We start from the raw sequence: 17,003 nt of genomic DNA, 5'->3' as shown, positions 1-17,003 counted from the left end.
CAAAGCACTTCCCGACACTTGCGGGATTTTGTCTAGATAGCCCTGAAAAATGGTCATTTCCCATAAGCACAATCAGTCCTTCTCCGGGGATGCCCGGGGGGTCTGATCATTCTCACTCCATCATCTCTTACAGCTTGGGGAAGAACTCAGGTGACTGTTTCCACGGTACCTTCTGCTTAATCCACTGGGGTCATGCTGAAGAGGGGCAGCGAGGAGAACTAACGCTGTGAATGCACAGGCTTTGAGCAAACAGGATGATGTGGCGATAAAGGCAATCACAACACGCTAACATGGCAGCGAGCCAAACGCGAGCTGCCCGGGCAGGACTTGTGCTCAAAAGCACTTTAATAGAATTCTTTCAGCAAGTGCAGCAGAAAAATTCATAATGAGGTTCCCCCTCCCCACTGTGTCAGTCAGGTTCTACAGTTGTGTGGATCCAGTGAAAAATCACTTTTAACAAGGATATGGGACACGTACGGACGTTAACCTGAACATCGTGTACTGCGGGGAAAAACAATGATCAAATCCGTGGATTTTTATTTTCAAAGTGATTTAAGTAAGGCGTTCTGCCATAATCAGCTTTACTACCCCTATTAGCACAGGAAAGCAAGTTCTGAACCTGGCTCCCTAGTGAAAAACGCGAAATTTGTATAATTAAAATCATACTTGTGAAATTCAAACACACTTTAATTTCCTAAGGGTCCCCTAATCAAGTCAGAAGTTCTTACTAAAACCAATTATCTGCTTTGAAAACAGAAGAGGAAACAGATACATGTAGCAGTCTTGTGGAGATTCACAGCCCAATCTTTTCCTAGGTTCAAGCATCCTAATTTGATCCTTTTTCCCCAGGTGAAAGAGACAATGAACCTGGCTGGCTTTTATTAAGTGTTATGTGTGTAAGTTTAACCATTTTTGTTTGCCTTTAGCTACAAAAATGACACATTCAAGAGATATTCCAGAGGGAACTGAGTTGAAAGGAAAAAAAAAACAAAAAACAAAAACAGGCATGTGCCAATAAATACACACTGTATTTCCACCCACCCACCCCACTCCAAGATTTTTTTCTTAAAGATCTCACAGCAGATTTTCAAACACTTGCCCATTACTCTTTAGAAGGCTCATGTCAACACTAGGATGAGGAATCAGATAGAGATTCCAGCCTCATTTCTGGTAGTGCCTGACAACCGGGCCAGGTACGCCCTCCCAAGGTCCTATCCAGTAAGGCAGCAAGACCCAGGCTCCTCACCTCCTTACCAGGTAATCTACCTGAAATGTTGCAGCTTTTCTGGAGTAACTGGAAATTCTTGCACAAGAGCAACATGGAAATACTCTCTAAGGCACTAAAATATTTAAGAAGCAGTTGTTGCAATGTTCCATCTATACCATCAATATGAAATGTTATCAGGCTAGGGCTTTAAAAAAAAAAAAAAAAAAAGCCATTGGCCAACAGGCCTTCTCTTCCTGCCTCCCTGGAATCCATCTCAGAGATGAGGATATTGACTTTTCACACTCTTGGCCCTGGTGCTCCAAGGTGGCCTCACCAGCCACCCACCCAGGCCCCCAGCAGATGCTCAGAAGGTAAAACAAAATGCCTCCCGGTTGAAAACTTGACTTTTCAGTAAGTGGGAATACAGCCCTCGCCACACATGGCCTCTCGAGGGTGGAGAATACTGCAGCCACCTGAGCAGGATTTGGTGTTACAACTTTCATTGGAAGATAGGAAACTCGAGTGCGTCGTGCACACACACACACGTGTGCAGGAGACACGCTCAGCAGAGGGCAAGTCCTGGGAACCGCTCTACCTCGCTGGACAGTTGCCCCCCTCCCACCGGAGCCGTCACCTCATTAATGTCACTCAGCATCACATTTTGCTACACTAGGTCTTTCTGCACTCTGTTCCTGCAGGCAGCCCGAAGCCAGCTGCCATTGTAAACTTCTGCTCCTTGGGAAACTATCAAAAGCTTGAATTGGAGAAAAGAAAAAAAAAAAAAACTTTCCGAGGGCCTCTCTGCTCACACTTTCCCCTCCTCCAGTTTCTTCTCTTTGGTGCTTTATTCAAAATCACTACACACACAAACCATACTCTGAAAGTCACTTACAACAGGCCGGCTTTAAAAAGAAAAAAAAAAGCTAGCGATTGCAGGGGCCTATCTATTTGCAATTGCCCAAAGAGAATAATTCATTTCGGTGGAGGATACAGATGAAGCCCTGAATACATTCCCACACCGTTTTCTGCCCTTCAAAACAATAAAAATGTAAAAACCCAGACGAAAGAAGGCCCGGGGTGGCATGAACAGACTCTCTTGACCCCCAAGGAATTTATTCTCCTGGATCTTCTAAAGCACTCTGTCCCCAGAATGCATCATCAAGACCATTTTATTAGATTTTTCTAAACCCTTGAAATTGTCACATAATTGAAACAGAAACAGCAATTTAGAGCTCTGAATGGATTTCTTAAAAAGAAGACTCTGGGCTGGCCCAATATCCCCTCCTTGGCCGCTGTTGTCCCTAACCTAAATTTAAGGCCCTTGCGTACAAAACCCTATTTATCTTTTAAATCCTCCCCTGCCATAAAAGTTACATGTTCCCCTAATGCCTTAGATTTCAGGACATTTGGGTGAAACTCATCCCAGACAACAGGCTAAAAAAAGAATCCATTAGCATTAACTTGCCTGTCACAGCCAGTGACAAATAAATGAATGTGATGCTTTCAGATCAGTCATTGGTGGAACTACCCCCAGGCAGATAAAGACCAGGACTGGGAGACAGAAGGCTCACAGGGACACCTCTCACACAGCGGTGTCTCGGCTGTCCCCCGGCTGCTCCCCAGGACTCCACTCTCAGAAGCAGCAAAAACAGGCATCAGATGCAGAAAAGGCAATGCGTTCCCAATGCCCACAGAGCATCCCCAAGATAAAGGATGCTCCCTTCGAGAGCCAGGACCCCAGGAGGAGACCGAGCCACTGACATAGAATTTCCCAAATCTCAACGTGCTGTTCTATCCATCACCCCTAGAAAGGGCCAATGGTACCAATCAACCCATGAGCTACTAGGCAAGGGCCTGTTACAATCTGGGCAGTGCCGTCTCTGGGGACGGTAACAGATGACTACACTGGACCCTCTATGTGCAGATATCACCCGAGGCCCTTCATAAGTGTTAACCTACTTAATTCCCTGAACAATTCTAGGATGTAGGAAATATTAAAATCCTCATTTTACAGATGAAGAAACGCCGGCACAAAACCATTAAGTGATTTGTCTAAAACTCCGTAGCTAGTAAGTGGCATTTAACTGTGCTAAACGGGTTCTTAAAAAATAGGCAACAGAAACTAACTTGAAACTTCCTGACCAGAGGAGAACAAATGCGACTCCTCAGCCTGAGCGTTTTATAATAGTCAGGCAAAGCGCAAGAACCTAAAATCTACCCACTCGTGTTGGATGCAGTGGGGCTGAGTGGTTAAGAGGGCAAAGGGACTTGGGATTCAGACAGACTTCAGACCAAAGGCCAACCCTGACCCTTACTAGTTCTGTGGCCCTAGGAAAGCTTCTTATTCCCCTCGGACTCAGTTTCCCCATCTGTCAAATGGAGAGAATACCAACTCTTGCCAAGGACTGTTGTAAGGACTAAATTAAAGATTAAGCAGATAGAGGCTCATATGGTTCCTTGAACATATACAGAAACACAGTATGTGACAGTCATTATTCTGAGTTTAAGACTTTTCTTTTTGATTATTCAAATAAAATAAAGAAGTACCCTCTCTAAGAATAACTTCCCAGAGAGCTGGGAGCTTGATGCTATCTACCCTTGAAGGAGAGGGTGAAAAGGGACACCTTGTTGTATTTGGGAGCCAAATACTGTCCCAACTGGACCATCCATCCTCCACTGCTACGACAATGTACTACAGGGGGCTCGGGCCCAAGACCCCGCTGGTTCACACCTCTCACACCGCACGCAAGGCAGAGGTCATGATTCCAAAACCTCACGTCCCGCACACTAGGCAGCCACTCACCCAAGGTGACCCCAAGCAGACACTACCTATGAAATCACAGGTCAGGATGCTCTGAGCCACAGAGCAGCCACTGGTGTCATACAATCTGTGATTTCCAAACCTCAGTGCCTACACACGGTAAGGTCAAGATCACAAGTACAAAACTTTGGAATTCTATCTATATCATGGTCCCTTGTTAAGGAGGCAAAAAGGAGAGGAGGGGAGAAGGCGGAAACAAGAGAATGACAGAGCTCTCTGTAGCTGCCACACACCCCACAGATCAGGGGTGGTATCTGCCCAGAACATCACTCCTAAGAAAGGGTCGAAAGAACGCAGTATGAATTACGCTTAAGGCACAAGTCCAGGGCGGGAAGTTCTCCATGAAACAGCAGAGCCACAGTCCTATCAGGAACTCAGCTTCCACATTGGTCCAAAAGAGCTCAGCACGTGGTACAGAGCAGCTCCATGGTCCTGCACACACACAACAGGTTCCCCAGTGCCTGCCCAACAAAGCACAGCCGCATCTGCTTGGCCTGGCATTCAAGGCCTTCCACGAGCTGGCCCAGCCTGCCAACGAGGCCCCATCCTAGGGCACCCGGCAGCACACACCCTTTCCTGCAGCTGCACGTCCTGACCTCCCGACCTCCTGGGCCCCAGTAGGAAGAACTGCATTCCTGCCATTCTTCCTTCCTACCTGTTCTTCAGAATCTGGGGCAAAAACCACCTCCCCCAAGGGGCTAGCTTCAGTCCTCCTTCTCCCAAATGCTGTTCCGACCTCTCTTACCGTGCTTATTGAATCCTCTCCTGTAGCACGGGCAGCTCCCCGTCCTTCCAACCTAGAGGTAAGACCCCTGAAGACAAGCGCTGTGTCTCCTTTGTCATCCTGCATTCACTCTATCTAAATGGAGGTCACAGTGTGCAAAAGAGCACGACTAAACGCTGAGGGCTATTTTTTAATGAGTAAAATATGCTTGTGCCTTTATTGTCCAGTAGAGGCAATAAGGCATGAACCTAAGGGACTATAAAACCCAGAAGAAAGCACCTAACACAGAGATTGCTCCCTGGTGCTGGGCAGAGACTGGGAAATAATTACTGAACACTGAATGTGGCATCTGAATGTATTAAAGACATGGCCAGTGCCCACCCCCTTCACTCTTGCCCTGCTGAGGTTCTCACACTGGCCGGTGTGTTGTATACTTAGCTCACCGCTTCTTTGCCCCACCAGAGTGAAAGCCCCACGAGGGCAGGGCCTTTGTCTTATTCTCCACACCATCCCCAGAACCATACACAAGTGTCTGGCACATGGCAGGTGCTCAGTAACGTTCGGTGAATAAACGAATGAATCAGTGCCCGGCACAATGCCTAATGGATGTATCAATACGGTTTTTGCTAATTTATTATTGTTGGAAGGGCCATACCAAAGAAAAGGTAAAGTGCTGTGAAAATCCAGAGAAAGAAGTATTACGTCCAAGAAGAAGCAGGGACAGCTTCGTGGAAAAGGTTAACGACTAACTCGGGCTTTGAAAGAGGGGTCTCTTTTGTACAGTAGAGAGAAGGAAGGGCAGTGCAGATGGCGACCCACAAAAGGGCAGCTCTTCAGAGAAGGCGGAACACTCAGGTTCTAAGCAGCAAAAGGTTAGAGGAGTTGGGGAATAGGCTGGAAAAAGACCTCCATACAGATCTTGAAGGACCTTGCCTCCCAGGCTAAGTTTAAAGTTTGTTCGGTGGGCATTGGGAAGCCAAGGAGGGTTTCCTAAATCCCCCCGAAAGTGGGTGCACACACAGACAGTCAGCAAGTACAAACAATGAAAGGAGCTCTTAGTAAATGAACACACCAGATCAAACAAGAGGGCAGAAATGAGGAGCCCCATCTCTGTTTTGTGTTCTCGGGGCTCTTGGCTGGAGAACGTTCGGGGTTTAAAAATACAGAATAGGACAAAAAGAATGGATGCAGCCTCAAGAGGCACCCAGGAGGGTCGGCTGATTCCTCAGAGCATTCCTCCTTCTCCTTCCCCGGAGGGGCACAGACGTCTCACCTGTCCGCCAGAAACATCTGACATAGAACACGGGCCCTCCAGCATCCGCGTGGACTGACCTTAACACTGAAGCGAAAGCACATGAGGAGAGGCAAAAATCCAGGGAAAGGACATTTGTAGGACAAGGTGCCCTCCCCACCCTGAGCTGACACCTGCTGCTACCGGGAACGAAGGAAGAAGCCACGCTCCCCGAAAAGAAAGAAGCTAAGCCACTAATCCCCCGAGGCCCTCGCTGCCGCGGACGAGGGCTGCAGACACCCCACCACATCCCTGCTGGGGACAGAAACCCACCGGCAGGTCGGTTAACTGTGGCTGCCCAGATGACAGCTGCACATCACCCAGGATCTGCAAGACACTAGGAGGACCCGACCCGCAGCAGCAGGGTAGGCCAGATGTCGAAAACTCACCCCTCGCCCTTGAGAAGCTGCCAAGAAACTGCTCCCCCGGAACAGGACATGGGTGCGTGAAACACCCAGCCTGCACTGAACCCATCTGGAGAGCCTTCCAGGGGGCAGGAAAACCCGGCTTCTAGCTCAGCCTTGCCACAACTTAGCTATGTGGCCTGTGGCAATCGACATAACTCCCCTGAGTGTCAACTGCCTCCCCTGTGAAAAAGGCAGGCTGGATTCCATGCACTCATTTAACAAACAGTCACCAAATGCCAACCATCAGCAGCCCCCTGCCGTCAGGGGGCTTACATTCCAATGAAGAGTTTTCTTAGGGCATTTGCACCATCGTAATGTTTTTTATTCTACAAAAATAAGTCTATAATAATAGTATCAGCAGACCTTTGCCGGGTGCTACTTGGTGCCAGGCTGCCGGCAAAGACTTCTGCATTCCTCTTGAAAACAGCTCCAGGGACTTCCCTGGTGGTCCAGTGGCTAAGACTCTGCACTCCCAATGCAGGGGACCCGGGTTCGATCCCTGCTCAGGGAACTAGATCCCACATGCATGCCACAACTAAGAAGCCCACGTGCCGCAACTAAACATGCTGCAACGATGATCCCGCGTGCCGCAATTGAGACCCAGCACAGCCTAAATAAATAAATATTTTTGAAAAAAGAAAACAGCTCCATGTGGGGTGCTCCACGATCCCAGTTTTAAAGGGGAGGAAACTGAGGCTTGGCGGGCCCGAGGTGATTTGCCCAGGGTCACCCAGCTGTGACCAAAGGCAACTGGAGATAGGTTGAACAAATGAGATCTCTCTTGATCAACAGATAAGGTTCTGGCCTCGAAAACTGAAGGAGGAAAATGGTAGTCAGGGGAGTGGGGAATGCTTTACTATACACGAGGATAATTAGGGCAGATGGTGAGTTACGCCCAGACTCACTCTTGCCCCAAGATGCTAGGCTGTCTCTTGGTTTCTCCATACAAGAAAAAGAACCCAAAAGCTTGAGTGAAATTCTTCCAGGTAGCCAACACTTCTGCCCAAAAAGACCGACAAAAGGATATGACATGATTGATCCCAATCATCCCCATTTCTCCAACGGCTTCAAATTAAGTCATCTTTTTAGAGTAGCATGACCACTTTAATCTTTAAAGATAGAGGGGAGGGAAACTCTTACATATTTTACCAAATGAAGTCATCATCCGGAGAAATAGAAAGATACAGAACAGACCTATCTTCTTCTGATCAAAATGTGCTTCACTAATTAACGGCCACTAGTCTCCAAAGAGCTTCCCCTCGACTAGTTAATAATGCCCATTATACTTCACTTGAGATGTGAACATTTCTATCGCAAAGAGGGAGAGATGAATGAACTGCAGGATTCAAAACCCTTCCTTGGGTTGCTCATTAAAATTCTCGTCAAAACAGATTTTTATTTATGTGATACATTAAAGAATATTATGACAGTCCTAATACGAAGTCTGTTCTTTGCTGCCATGGATTTTCTTTTGTATCCAGTTACAGTTTCTTTCCACCAGTCTTGTTTTAACACCTCCACGGAATATTTCTCTGGCAAGTGTTAGCACGGAGGGACGGCCAGAGAGCAGGGAAATGAGTCTTAACTGAGAGACACGCTGACGCATCACTGACAAGTTCTTCACCCAGTCCCCGAGGAGGGGCACGGCTCACCTTGCCACTGAGACCCTAACGCAAACGCACACAAGTTTTAGTGGAGACAAACAATAAATAAATAAGGCTTGAGTTAACGTTCTACTCTCCTGCCAGCTGGGTCTTGGCCTCCAACACTCCCTTCAGTCTGAAATCCCCCTGGTCGGACTCAAATTCTACTGGAAAATAACCATTGACAAGGAAGACGCTCTCTCCACACCCTGCCCCAGTTCCCAACCACCACACCCCGCCCTCAAGCCCAGAACCCTCTGAAAGATGCCCCGAGGGCTCGGATGGAGAGACACACCAGTGTCACACAATGGTATGACATCACAGGGGTTGGGCGAATCACCCAACCATGGAACATCGAGGTCCGGAGGTGCGGTTCTGCTCCTCACGGCCTGGTGACCACTCAGAGCTGCCGCCTCCTCCGTACCCCTCGGGGCCCCCGCAGGACAAATGCCGGGAGAGGGCCCAGTTCTGGGGCCACGGTACACCACTTCTCAACCCAGCTGCGCCTTGGTTTCCTCATCCAGAAAATGGAGATAATACTAGCACCCACCTCACAGGGCAGAGGTGAAGACTGAGGGGGTGAATACACATCATGTCCCTACCACAGTGCCTGGCACATGAACTCAATGAACGTCGTCATTATTACTAGACCTCTCACAGGATTAGCGTGAGGGCCTCACGAAAATAACAAGAAAAACATTAGGTAACTAAACCAGAATGGAAAAGGATACGAAAAAGAATACATATATATGTACACACACACACATATACAACTGAATCACTTTGCTGTACACCAGAAACTAACACAGCACTGTAAATCAACCGTACGTCAATAAAAGAAATTAAAAAAACTAAAACAGCAGATCCCACATATGGTATTACCATACGCTAGCTCTTCTTTTAGGCACTTTACCTTTCTTAATGTATTTACTTCTCACCAAAACTCAGTGAGATAGGGAAACTGAGATTTGAGGAAGTTAAATGATTTGCCCAAATTCACAGTTAACAAGTGGCACAGTTCAGATCCAAACACAGGCTGTTAAGCTTGAAAACAACAACAACGGTGATTAAACCAACAATAACGATACTGGTGAGGATGAGGATGGTAAGTCTCAAGGCCCTCACCCTGTGCCAGGCTCTTTTACTCTTCACGACCCCCTTCTGAGGGCGTTACCGTCATCACTCCCATTTTACAGATGAGCAAACTGAGAGTAGATGATTTCTCAGTGTTGCAGGACCTGGGATTCAGACGGAGACAGTGGATAGGAAAGTTCCTTGTAAAGTAACGTGTGTCATAAAAAGTAAAGTATTGTTATGAAATTCCTAGAATTCCATGGAAAGATGTCCTTCCCCAACTGGTTTAATGTTAGCTCACATCCAAAAGTCTGATAATTCACCTAAGCCAACCCAGACTCCTGGGTTGGGGCAGGGGTGGGGGGCACACTTTGACAAGTTTGAGAAATATTGTCTCGTTTTTCAGTTCAATGCATCAGTGAAAAACCAAATGCCAGAGTATATTAAAATAAAATATTGTCCTCCTGGTTTTAAAAAAAATGGGGGGTTGGGGAGGAGCAGCAAGGGAGAGGAGAAAACAGGTCAAACCCATGGTTTGACCAAGTCAGGGATTTTTCCAGTTTCCCTCTAGGGTAATCTGATCCGAGTTCTCGGTGATCAAATGACTAACCTGGAAATTTGAAGATTCACATTTATGGAAGAAACAGCAATTCTTCCAAACTGAGGAAACACTGCTTATCCTGGAAGCCTTCTGAAATGTCAAGGATCACACACAGTTTGGAAAGCAACCTTTAAACACTTAATACGGTCCCAAAGTTTGTGCCCAGTACAGAAATAATCTAACCTCTTTGGTTCATTAATTCCTATTATTTGCTTAAACTTTAGGGGAAAAAATGCCTAAAGAAAATATTTCACTATTTTTGTTTAGAGATTTGTGTTTCCTTCGAAAGAGGGAAGGGGAAGGGGAAGGGAGGGGAAGGGAAAGGAAGGGAAGGGAAAGGAAGACATGGAAGAAAGAGGGGGGAGAGAGAGAGAGGGAAGGGAGGGAGGAAGGAGGGAAGGAGGAACGAAGCAAGGAGGGAATCGCATGGTAGGCTCCAACCTGAAATTCTCAAAATACCATCCACAACAGCCAACTATTTCTTCATTAATGTACAAAACCATTCCTTCCTTTGCACAGCTAAAAGGTTCCACTTCTGGGAGACCATGCTTAAAGAAATAAACTGAATTTGCTAAAACCACAGCACTATCCCTTTATGACCTACAGTCAGACGCTTCACCTTTTCCCCTTTCCCTTAAAAGAGTGCCAAGACCACAAGATGCGGAAAAAGTATTTCTTCCGATATTACCCGGGGAAGAAAAAAGTATAATTAAAAAGTGAAAATTTAGTGTGGAAGCCATAGGCCCTTTAAATTTCACCTTAAGCTTTATGCAGCTGTGATATTGTGGCCACACCTGGCAAGCTCAGTGAAAATTATGTTAACCACACACTTGGGAAAAGGTGAAGGCCTATCTCAAGCCTTTCAGCAAGGCTTGTAGTACCACTCCTCCAAAGGGACAACGTTTCCAGCACTTCTCCGCCCAGGCACCAGCACCTGCACCAAAGGGTAGCACTGCTGGCTTCAAGTGTGCCCAGATTTACCCAATCTACCTGAAACCAATACATCCAACCACTTCCTCTGTCAGATTGAGGGCCTCATGGGTCTACAAAGTTGTTTTTCCAAGAAAGGACAAGTTGTTTACTTAAATTCTACTCCTCTACATAAACTCTAAGTTGTAAGACCTCAGAAGAGTACCCTCCAACAAAGAGTCACGAGGAAATGTCCAACTTTTCCTGATATGATCTCAGCGATGCTTAAAAAATAAATAGAACACTTGCATAAATATTGCGACAGATGGAGCTACGTCCTCCCAGGAAGGATCGGGCTTGCCCCTGCCCCCAGCTGGATGCTCAGAACCCACCTGGGGACGGCTGACTTGCAGACGCACGGTTATTTCACAGAGCGCGCCTGCCCTGGCCTCTCCACAGCCACGTGCTGATACCCTGAAGAAACGGTGTGCACCAGGTTTCAACGCTTCCTTGCCAGTGCTCTGTTGGAAACTTGAAATCCTTGGCAACCACCTCGGAGGGCTAAAATCCTATTACTGATTCTCCTACTTACCTTGGGTTGCGCTCGACGAGGAAATGCAACTTTGGGGTCAATCTGGGGAAAAAATGCAAAAGCAGGAGTCAGCTGCATGACTTTGAGGGGAGAAAAACAATTCTGACTAATCACCTAGTTATTAATCACTCATTTCTCAGGCTTTTAACCCAGCTTTTAGTAACTTCTCAGGCAACTTAAAAGCTTCCTTAAAGTTTGATCTAAACTGCAACGGTCTCTCCCAAAATGTAACAAACACAGCGAGCCTTTCTGAAACATCCCACCATGAATTTCAATGTGTAATGCTGTAATACACCAGATCTCATGTGTTCTTATTTAGGCAAGGGCTTCGCTTGCATTAGGGCTTCATGCATCTAATTTGCATCTTTTCTGGGAGAAAAGATGAGAACATCATCACTGAAAAAAAATCATAACCTGAAATTTACATGGAAGACCCTTCCAGCAGCACGTAATTGGATGGTAGTTCTTCTCCTCAATGATAACTAAACAACACAGGTGGGGAAGGGGATTCCAAAAATTTTTTAAGTCAACAATGTCCAAAAAACTCCCCATCAACATGCAACACCATGCTCTGCTTGAATTAATTCACTCATCTTGGCAAAAGTAAAATTACCTAAGATGAATCAAAAGGATAGTTCGTTCTGTAGTTATACCTCAAAAGAAAGCAGGTGTCAAAAACTACAGAGACTGAGTGGGTTCTTAAAAATAATAATAATGAATAAAAATAAATGGAAACATTGGAGATAAATGCACCTGGATTTTCAAAATCACAGGGGGTAAAAATCTATGAGCAACCTAAACCCATGTTAGAAAAGTAAGGCCGTTATGGGGAGAGGATAAAAAAAAAAAAAAAATTACTGAAAAAAAGCAGTCAGAATCTAGTGCAACATTTAGGATATTCCCCCTACCCCAACCCCAGTCTGAATGGAAAAACAACCAGTACACCAGATCAGACATCTGCAGATCTGAATCAGGGACTGGCTTTAAAACTCTGAACAATTCCCACAGAAGCATTTGAGTCTAATAGGCTGATTTGAGGGGGGAAAAGTTGTTGGACAGAAAATATGGGTAAGGAAAGAATGAAAAAATATTCCCATTGTTAGTTTTCATTAGATTTCTAAATGTCACAAATCTCTGGGTAAAATTCAACACGGAGCGTGGCATGAATACAGCTACAAGTTATTTATTTATCCGCTTTGGCTTTCATATTAAAATTTTCCCCTTTTAAAATGTAAATCTCAACCTTGTTTTCAGTTCTGCCATGGGGGGGCAGGGGCGGGGAGAGTGATGCTTTGGGAAAAAGCACAGAGGAGGGGGAAAGTCACACCAGAGCTAATTCTGTTCCCAGACTTAACAGCCCCTAGGACCTAACCAGTAAGACATATTCACCACTTTTATTAAGGTAGTTTAAAGACCTCATAAAAGTCTGCAGCATGTTTTCCACCTTTAAACATCACCTGAGAAATGAGAGATTACTTTGCAAAAACTAAAACAGACAAAAATCTCTGATCTAGGAAACTACCCTTTCATGGAGATTAACATTACCACAGCTACAGGTATATTCAGCACTGACTAGGAGCTGTCGACAGGAGAAATACAACAGGTGTGGATTTTCCATTCTGTTGACCAAACGTAAGACAGATAAGTCTTCTCATAAACACTCTCCCAAAGTTTTTTTTTTTTTTTTAGCTGATCAGCACACAACTGCAATAATAAGTCACCTTGTTTGTGGGGCAAAAGGTGAGGAACATGTCAGAGGTGAGGGAAAGGCCAGGAGCCAGAGGAGAGTAGGGAGAAGTAAAGAAAGCAGAGCGCTAAAAAATTATATATATCTAAAGTTACAAAACTCGAAGCCAATTCAGATCTCCTGTATAGGGTATTGCGGTAACAACGTGTTATACCACAATGAGAGATCTTCTGTGGGCCAAGTGTACACGCTGAGATCTTAAAAGGAGAGGACAGGTCAAGAGAAGTAAGGCAAATCCCAACCTTTTGTACATCCCTGTCAACGGTTTTTTAAAAACGAACGAAAAAGAAAACTACCAAAAATGAAAACATTAGTTAGTTAAGTACAACTCTACTTACTGTAGCTACAAATCCTCTAGGAAAAGACTAGGGTACTATTTTGGATGTGAATGGCCGTTACCTAAACAAAGCTTTTAAGGTAACAGTAAACAAGATCCTCGTTTCCATGTCAATAAACCAACCGCTTCTGCCTCCGGCACTGAACGTTGAAACAAAGTCAAAAGCTAGGTTATACTAAATAATAGTGACCAAAACATGTCTACAAACAATTAGTGAGGGAAAACTGCAGGCGCTGCATCTGATACTGAGGGAGATGACCCACCAGACACCATAGAAATCAAAGACTATAATACTTCTCCCACCCGGGGTGGACAGAGGGGTGAATAATAAATTCCCGAATTTGCCTTGAAATATCTTTCCTCTTTAATTTTACTAGCTTTTTGAACTGTCCAGCCAAGAAGTCAAAGAGATAAAAATTCTTCAGACATCCGTTATCACCCTGCAAATGACTGTCCCTGAAATTAAATGATCTGAAAGTGCAAAAAGGCTGGGCCACAAGCTAGGACAAGTTCAGTGCAATTAATAAAGCAACTTAAAGTGTGGGCCTCTTTTTTTTTGGGGGGGGGGGGTGCGGGGTAGGAGGCATGCACCTGACCTCTGATCAGAGAAAAAGAGTAAATTTGCAAAATCAATTCAAGGGTACCAAAGGTGGCCAGGTTCTTGTCTTCTCTGCCATTCAGTGTTAAAGCCAAAAGGGACATGAGAAGATCACTTGTTCCACTCCTTTATTTTACAGAAGAGGAAACTGAGGCCTAGAGGCGGGGAACAACTTGCCCAAGCTCTGCACGGGCAGCTGGGCCTAGAGCATGATTTTCCACCCCACCCCTACCCCGGCCCCCATCCCACTCACCCACCACAGAGAGATGAAGTCCCCAGCAGCCCAGCACTGCATCCCAAAGTCACCTCAGGGCCCCTGCCTTAAGGCGGATGAATAAAAACCATGGGGAAATTCTAGTACACAAGGAAGGCAGGAGAGCCACAATAAAATGCTATGAACTCCCCTTCCTCTCCCCCATTAAATGTATTATTATACACTGATACTTTCTTCCCTTCCTCTTCTGACCTTAGAGACTTTTATCCCCTCAACAATGGACTTTAAAACCTTCTAATGCTGTAAAAGTACCCACACTCAAAGGATCTGAAAAAGAAAAGAAAAAACAAACAAACAAAAAAAACCACTTTGAAACCCAAGACCTTATCAGCCTTAGATTTCACACCATCTGGAGTCACCCACTGGATGCCCAGCTTGGATCTGGGAGGTATCCTTCCCTTCTCAAACCACCTTCCAAATCCGAAGTGCCCAAGAGGAACCTGTTGCCTGGACTGTGGTTAGCGCCCCCTCACCTCCTCGCGTCCCCAGTTCCCCTCGGCCCCCAGTCCCCCTCGGCCCCCTGTCCCCCTCGGCCATGAAGCAAGCTGTGCCTTCTAAGAGCCGATTCCCACAGCCACAGTTGGTTAACGCGGGCTGGGCTCGGCTGACAAAGAAAAGTTGCCTCTGATCGGTGGTGGAGTCTCTTCGCAGGGTCCTTTGGCCCGGAAGATAGCCTCTCCCCAAGCCGACCCCTCCCCCAAGCCTAGGCCTGGCAGCATCTGGGGCTGCAGTGGGACAGGCTCTAAAAAGAAAACCCCAAATCCAGCCTTTGCGGCAAACTTTAGGACCGACTTGCAACCTCGGCTTCAAAGTACCCAGTTCTCAGCACAGAAGCAAAAGAAGACACTGTCTCTTTAAATTGGGCTGTCAATGCCCAGATCGGTCCTGAAAAGGGGCAAACAACAACAACAAGGAAAAGCAACCTACCGTCTTGGAATCTAACTCGTGGTGGGGCTGACCTAATACTTTATCTACACTTGCTGGGTCTGCGAACGTGACGAAACCGAAGCCTCTGAAATGAGACAAAGAGGGAGAAAAACAAACAAGAAAATGTGACACCATCGAGAGCAACAAGGAGCGAGCCCTAAAGCAGAATGGAGAGCAAAGTTGCCCCCGCTCACCCCCACTCCCCACCCTCCCCACCCCCTCCTGCCTACAGCCCTCGGCCTCGCAAGGAAATACATCAAGGTTAATGGGGGAAGTGGAACGGGGGCAGGGCGGGTGGAGGTAACTTGGAGAACGCTGGTGTCTCCACTCTTTCGCCACCTCAGTTTCTCTCCTCCTCCTCCCCTTCCCTTTCTTTAACGCTTTGTTTTATTCCGAAGAAACCCAGGCACTTAGAGGAGATCCAACCAGCTTTCTAAAGGGGCTTAAGAGTTCGGGGAGTTGGGAGTGTGGGGGAAGCACACATTAAAAAAAAAAAAAAAACTATGTGGAAAGTGAATGAAGCTGAACGTCATTTGAAACAGAAGAAAGAGAAGCGACGGGAAAATGACTTAAAGCGGAGATGTGGGCATCTGTGTATCCAGAATTCAGCCCCAATTAACAATAACCTTTGGGGTTAATGGAGGAGGGGGGAGGATGGAGGGACGTTCGAAACCAGCCACATGCCTGAGCCCCATTCTAAATCCGCTTAGCTACTTCCGAAGACACCTCCAAAAATAACACTTAAACTTTGTTCTAAAATAAAGACAAAATCCAGAAGGGAATGCTTTACCTGGAGCGTTTCGTAGTGGGATCTCTCATGACCATACATTCTCTAATTTCTCCAAATTTGCTAAAATAGTCTCTAAGGCTATCTGTAGAGAGAGAAAGAGAGAGATTGGGGGGGGGGGGGGGGGAGAAGGTGTGGAAAAAAAAAAGCAATGCAAATTTTGATCAAGGACAAAAACCAAAAGTAGTTTTCTGTTGTTATTCTGGGTTTTTTTTTTTTTTTTTGCACACGCGGGGGAAATTCGGCAACAGAGGTCGCGTAGAGGGCTCGGAAAGGATTTGCTATTTAAAAAAATAACCTTGCACAGGAGAAGTGGGGAGCCAATGGCGGGGGGGGGGGCTCCTACACCGGGATAACAAAGAGCAATAAAGAAGCCAAGAAGGGGGGGACCCAGGCGTCCCCCCCTCCCTCCCTTACCTGGTGAGGTCTGCCAGCTCAGTCCACCGATAAACATTTTACTAGAGGGAGAAAACATAACAGAAGTGAGCACCGATGTCAGATCGGCCATTTTGACGTGTAACTTACAAAAGCTAAAAGGAAAGCGGGGAGGGGGGGGGAGCGAGCGAGCGAGAGCCGGGAGGTGGGGTGGGGGAGAAGGTGACGGCGAAATGCAATCCAAAGGTGTGTAACTTCCACTGGGGGGGGGGGGGCGCGCGGGAGGGATTGGGGGGGTGGCGCGGGAGATGCCCGGCTCCGCGCACCGCCGTCCCCGCCGCTGCAAGGAGAGCGAGCCCGAGGCGGCGCGGTGGGCAGCGGCTGGAAACTTACCCGGGGTCGTGCTGGGAGTCGTTGGCGCTGCCCGAGGTGCCTTGGCTCCCATTTGCCTCCATATCTGAGCCCCCCCGCCCCCCCACCCCCAAAAAACCGAGCCCCACAGCGATCGGAGCGGAGCGGCGGCCGGCTCCGAGCCCCGAGATCTCCCGCTCCCTCCTCCCCCTCCTCCTCCCCCCCGCCCGGGCTCCTCCGAATCTCTCTAAGAGCGGCGGAGCCGGGGCAGCGGCGAGAGCCGTCACACGTGGGCTCGGCTTAGCTCAGCCCCGCTGCTCGCACACCCCCCCGTCCCC

General features: G+C 47.0%; 1 protein-coding gene across 4 annotated transcripts in view; it reads right to left on the bottom strand.

The window, feature by feature from the left end:
• MSI2 (musashi RNA binding protein 2) overlaps positions 1–16,781 on the bottom strand; it is a 387,038-nt gene extending 370,257 nt beyond the window's left edge. For all 4 annotated transcript variants that reach the window (XM_068531153.1, XM_068531154.1, XM_068531155.1 and 1 more), the window contains exons 1-5: positions 16,708–16,781; positions 16,357–16,397; positions 15,943–16,024; positions 15,153–15,237; positions 11,270–11,311 (exon numbers count right to left, since the gene is read on the bottom strand). In XM_068531153.1, coding sequence (XP_068387254.1) covers positions 11,270–11,311; positions 15,153–15,237; positions 15,943–16,024; positions 16,357–16,397; positions 16,708–16,769 — 312 coding nt within the window. In that variant the 5' untranslated portion in view covers positions 16,770–16,781. The remainder of the gene's footprint in view (positions 1–11,269; positions 11,312–15,152; positions 15,238–15,942; positions 16,025–16,356; positions 16,398–16,707) is intronic.
• Positions 16,782–17,003: the final 222 nt, after the last annotated feature.

Source organism: Eschrichtius robustus, chromosome 20 (assembly GCF_028021215.1).
Source record: "Eschrichtius robustus isolate mEscRob2 chromosome 20, mEscRob2.pri, whole genome shotgun sequence".
Lineage (NCBI taxonomy): Eukaryota > Metazoa > Chordata > Mammalia > Artiodactyla > Eschrichtiidae > Eschrichtius > Eschrichtius robustus.
This window is presented reverse-complemented; position numbering and strand designations above follow the sequence as displayed.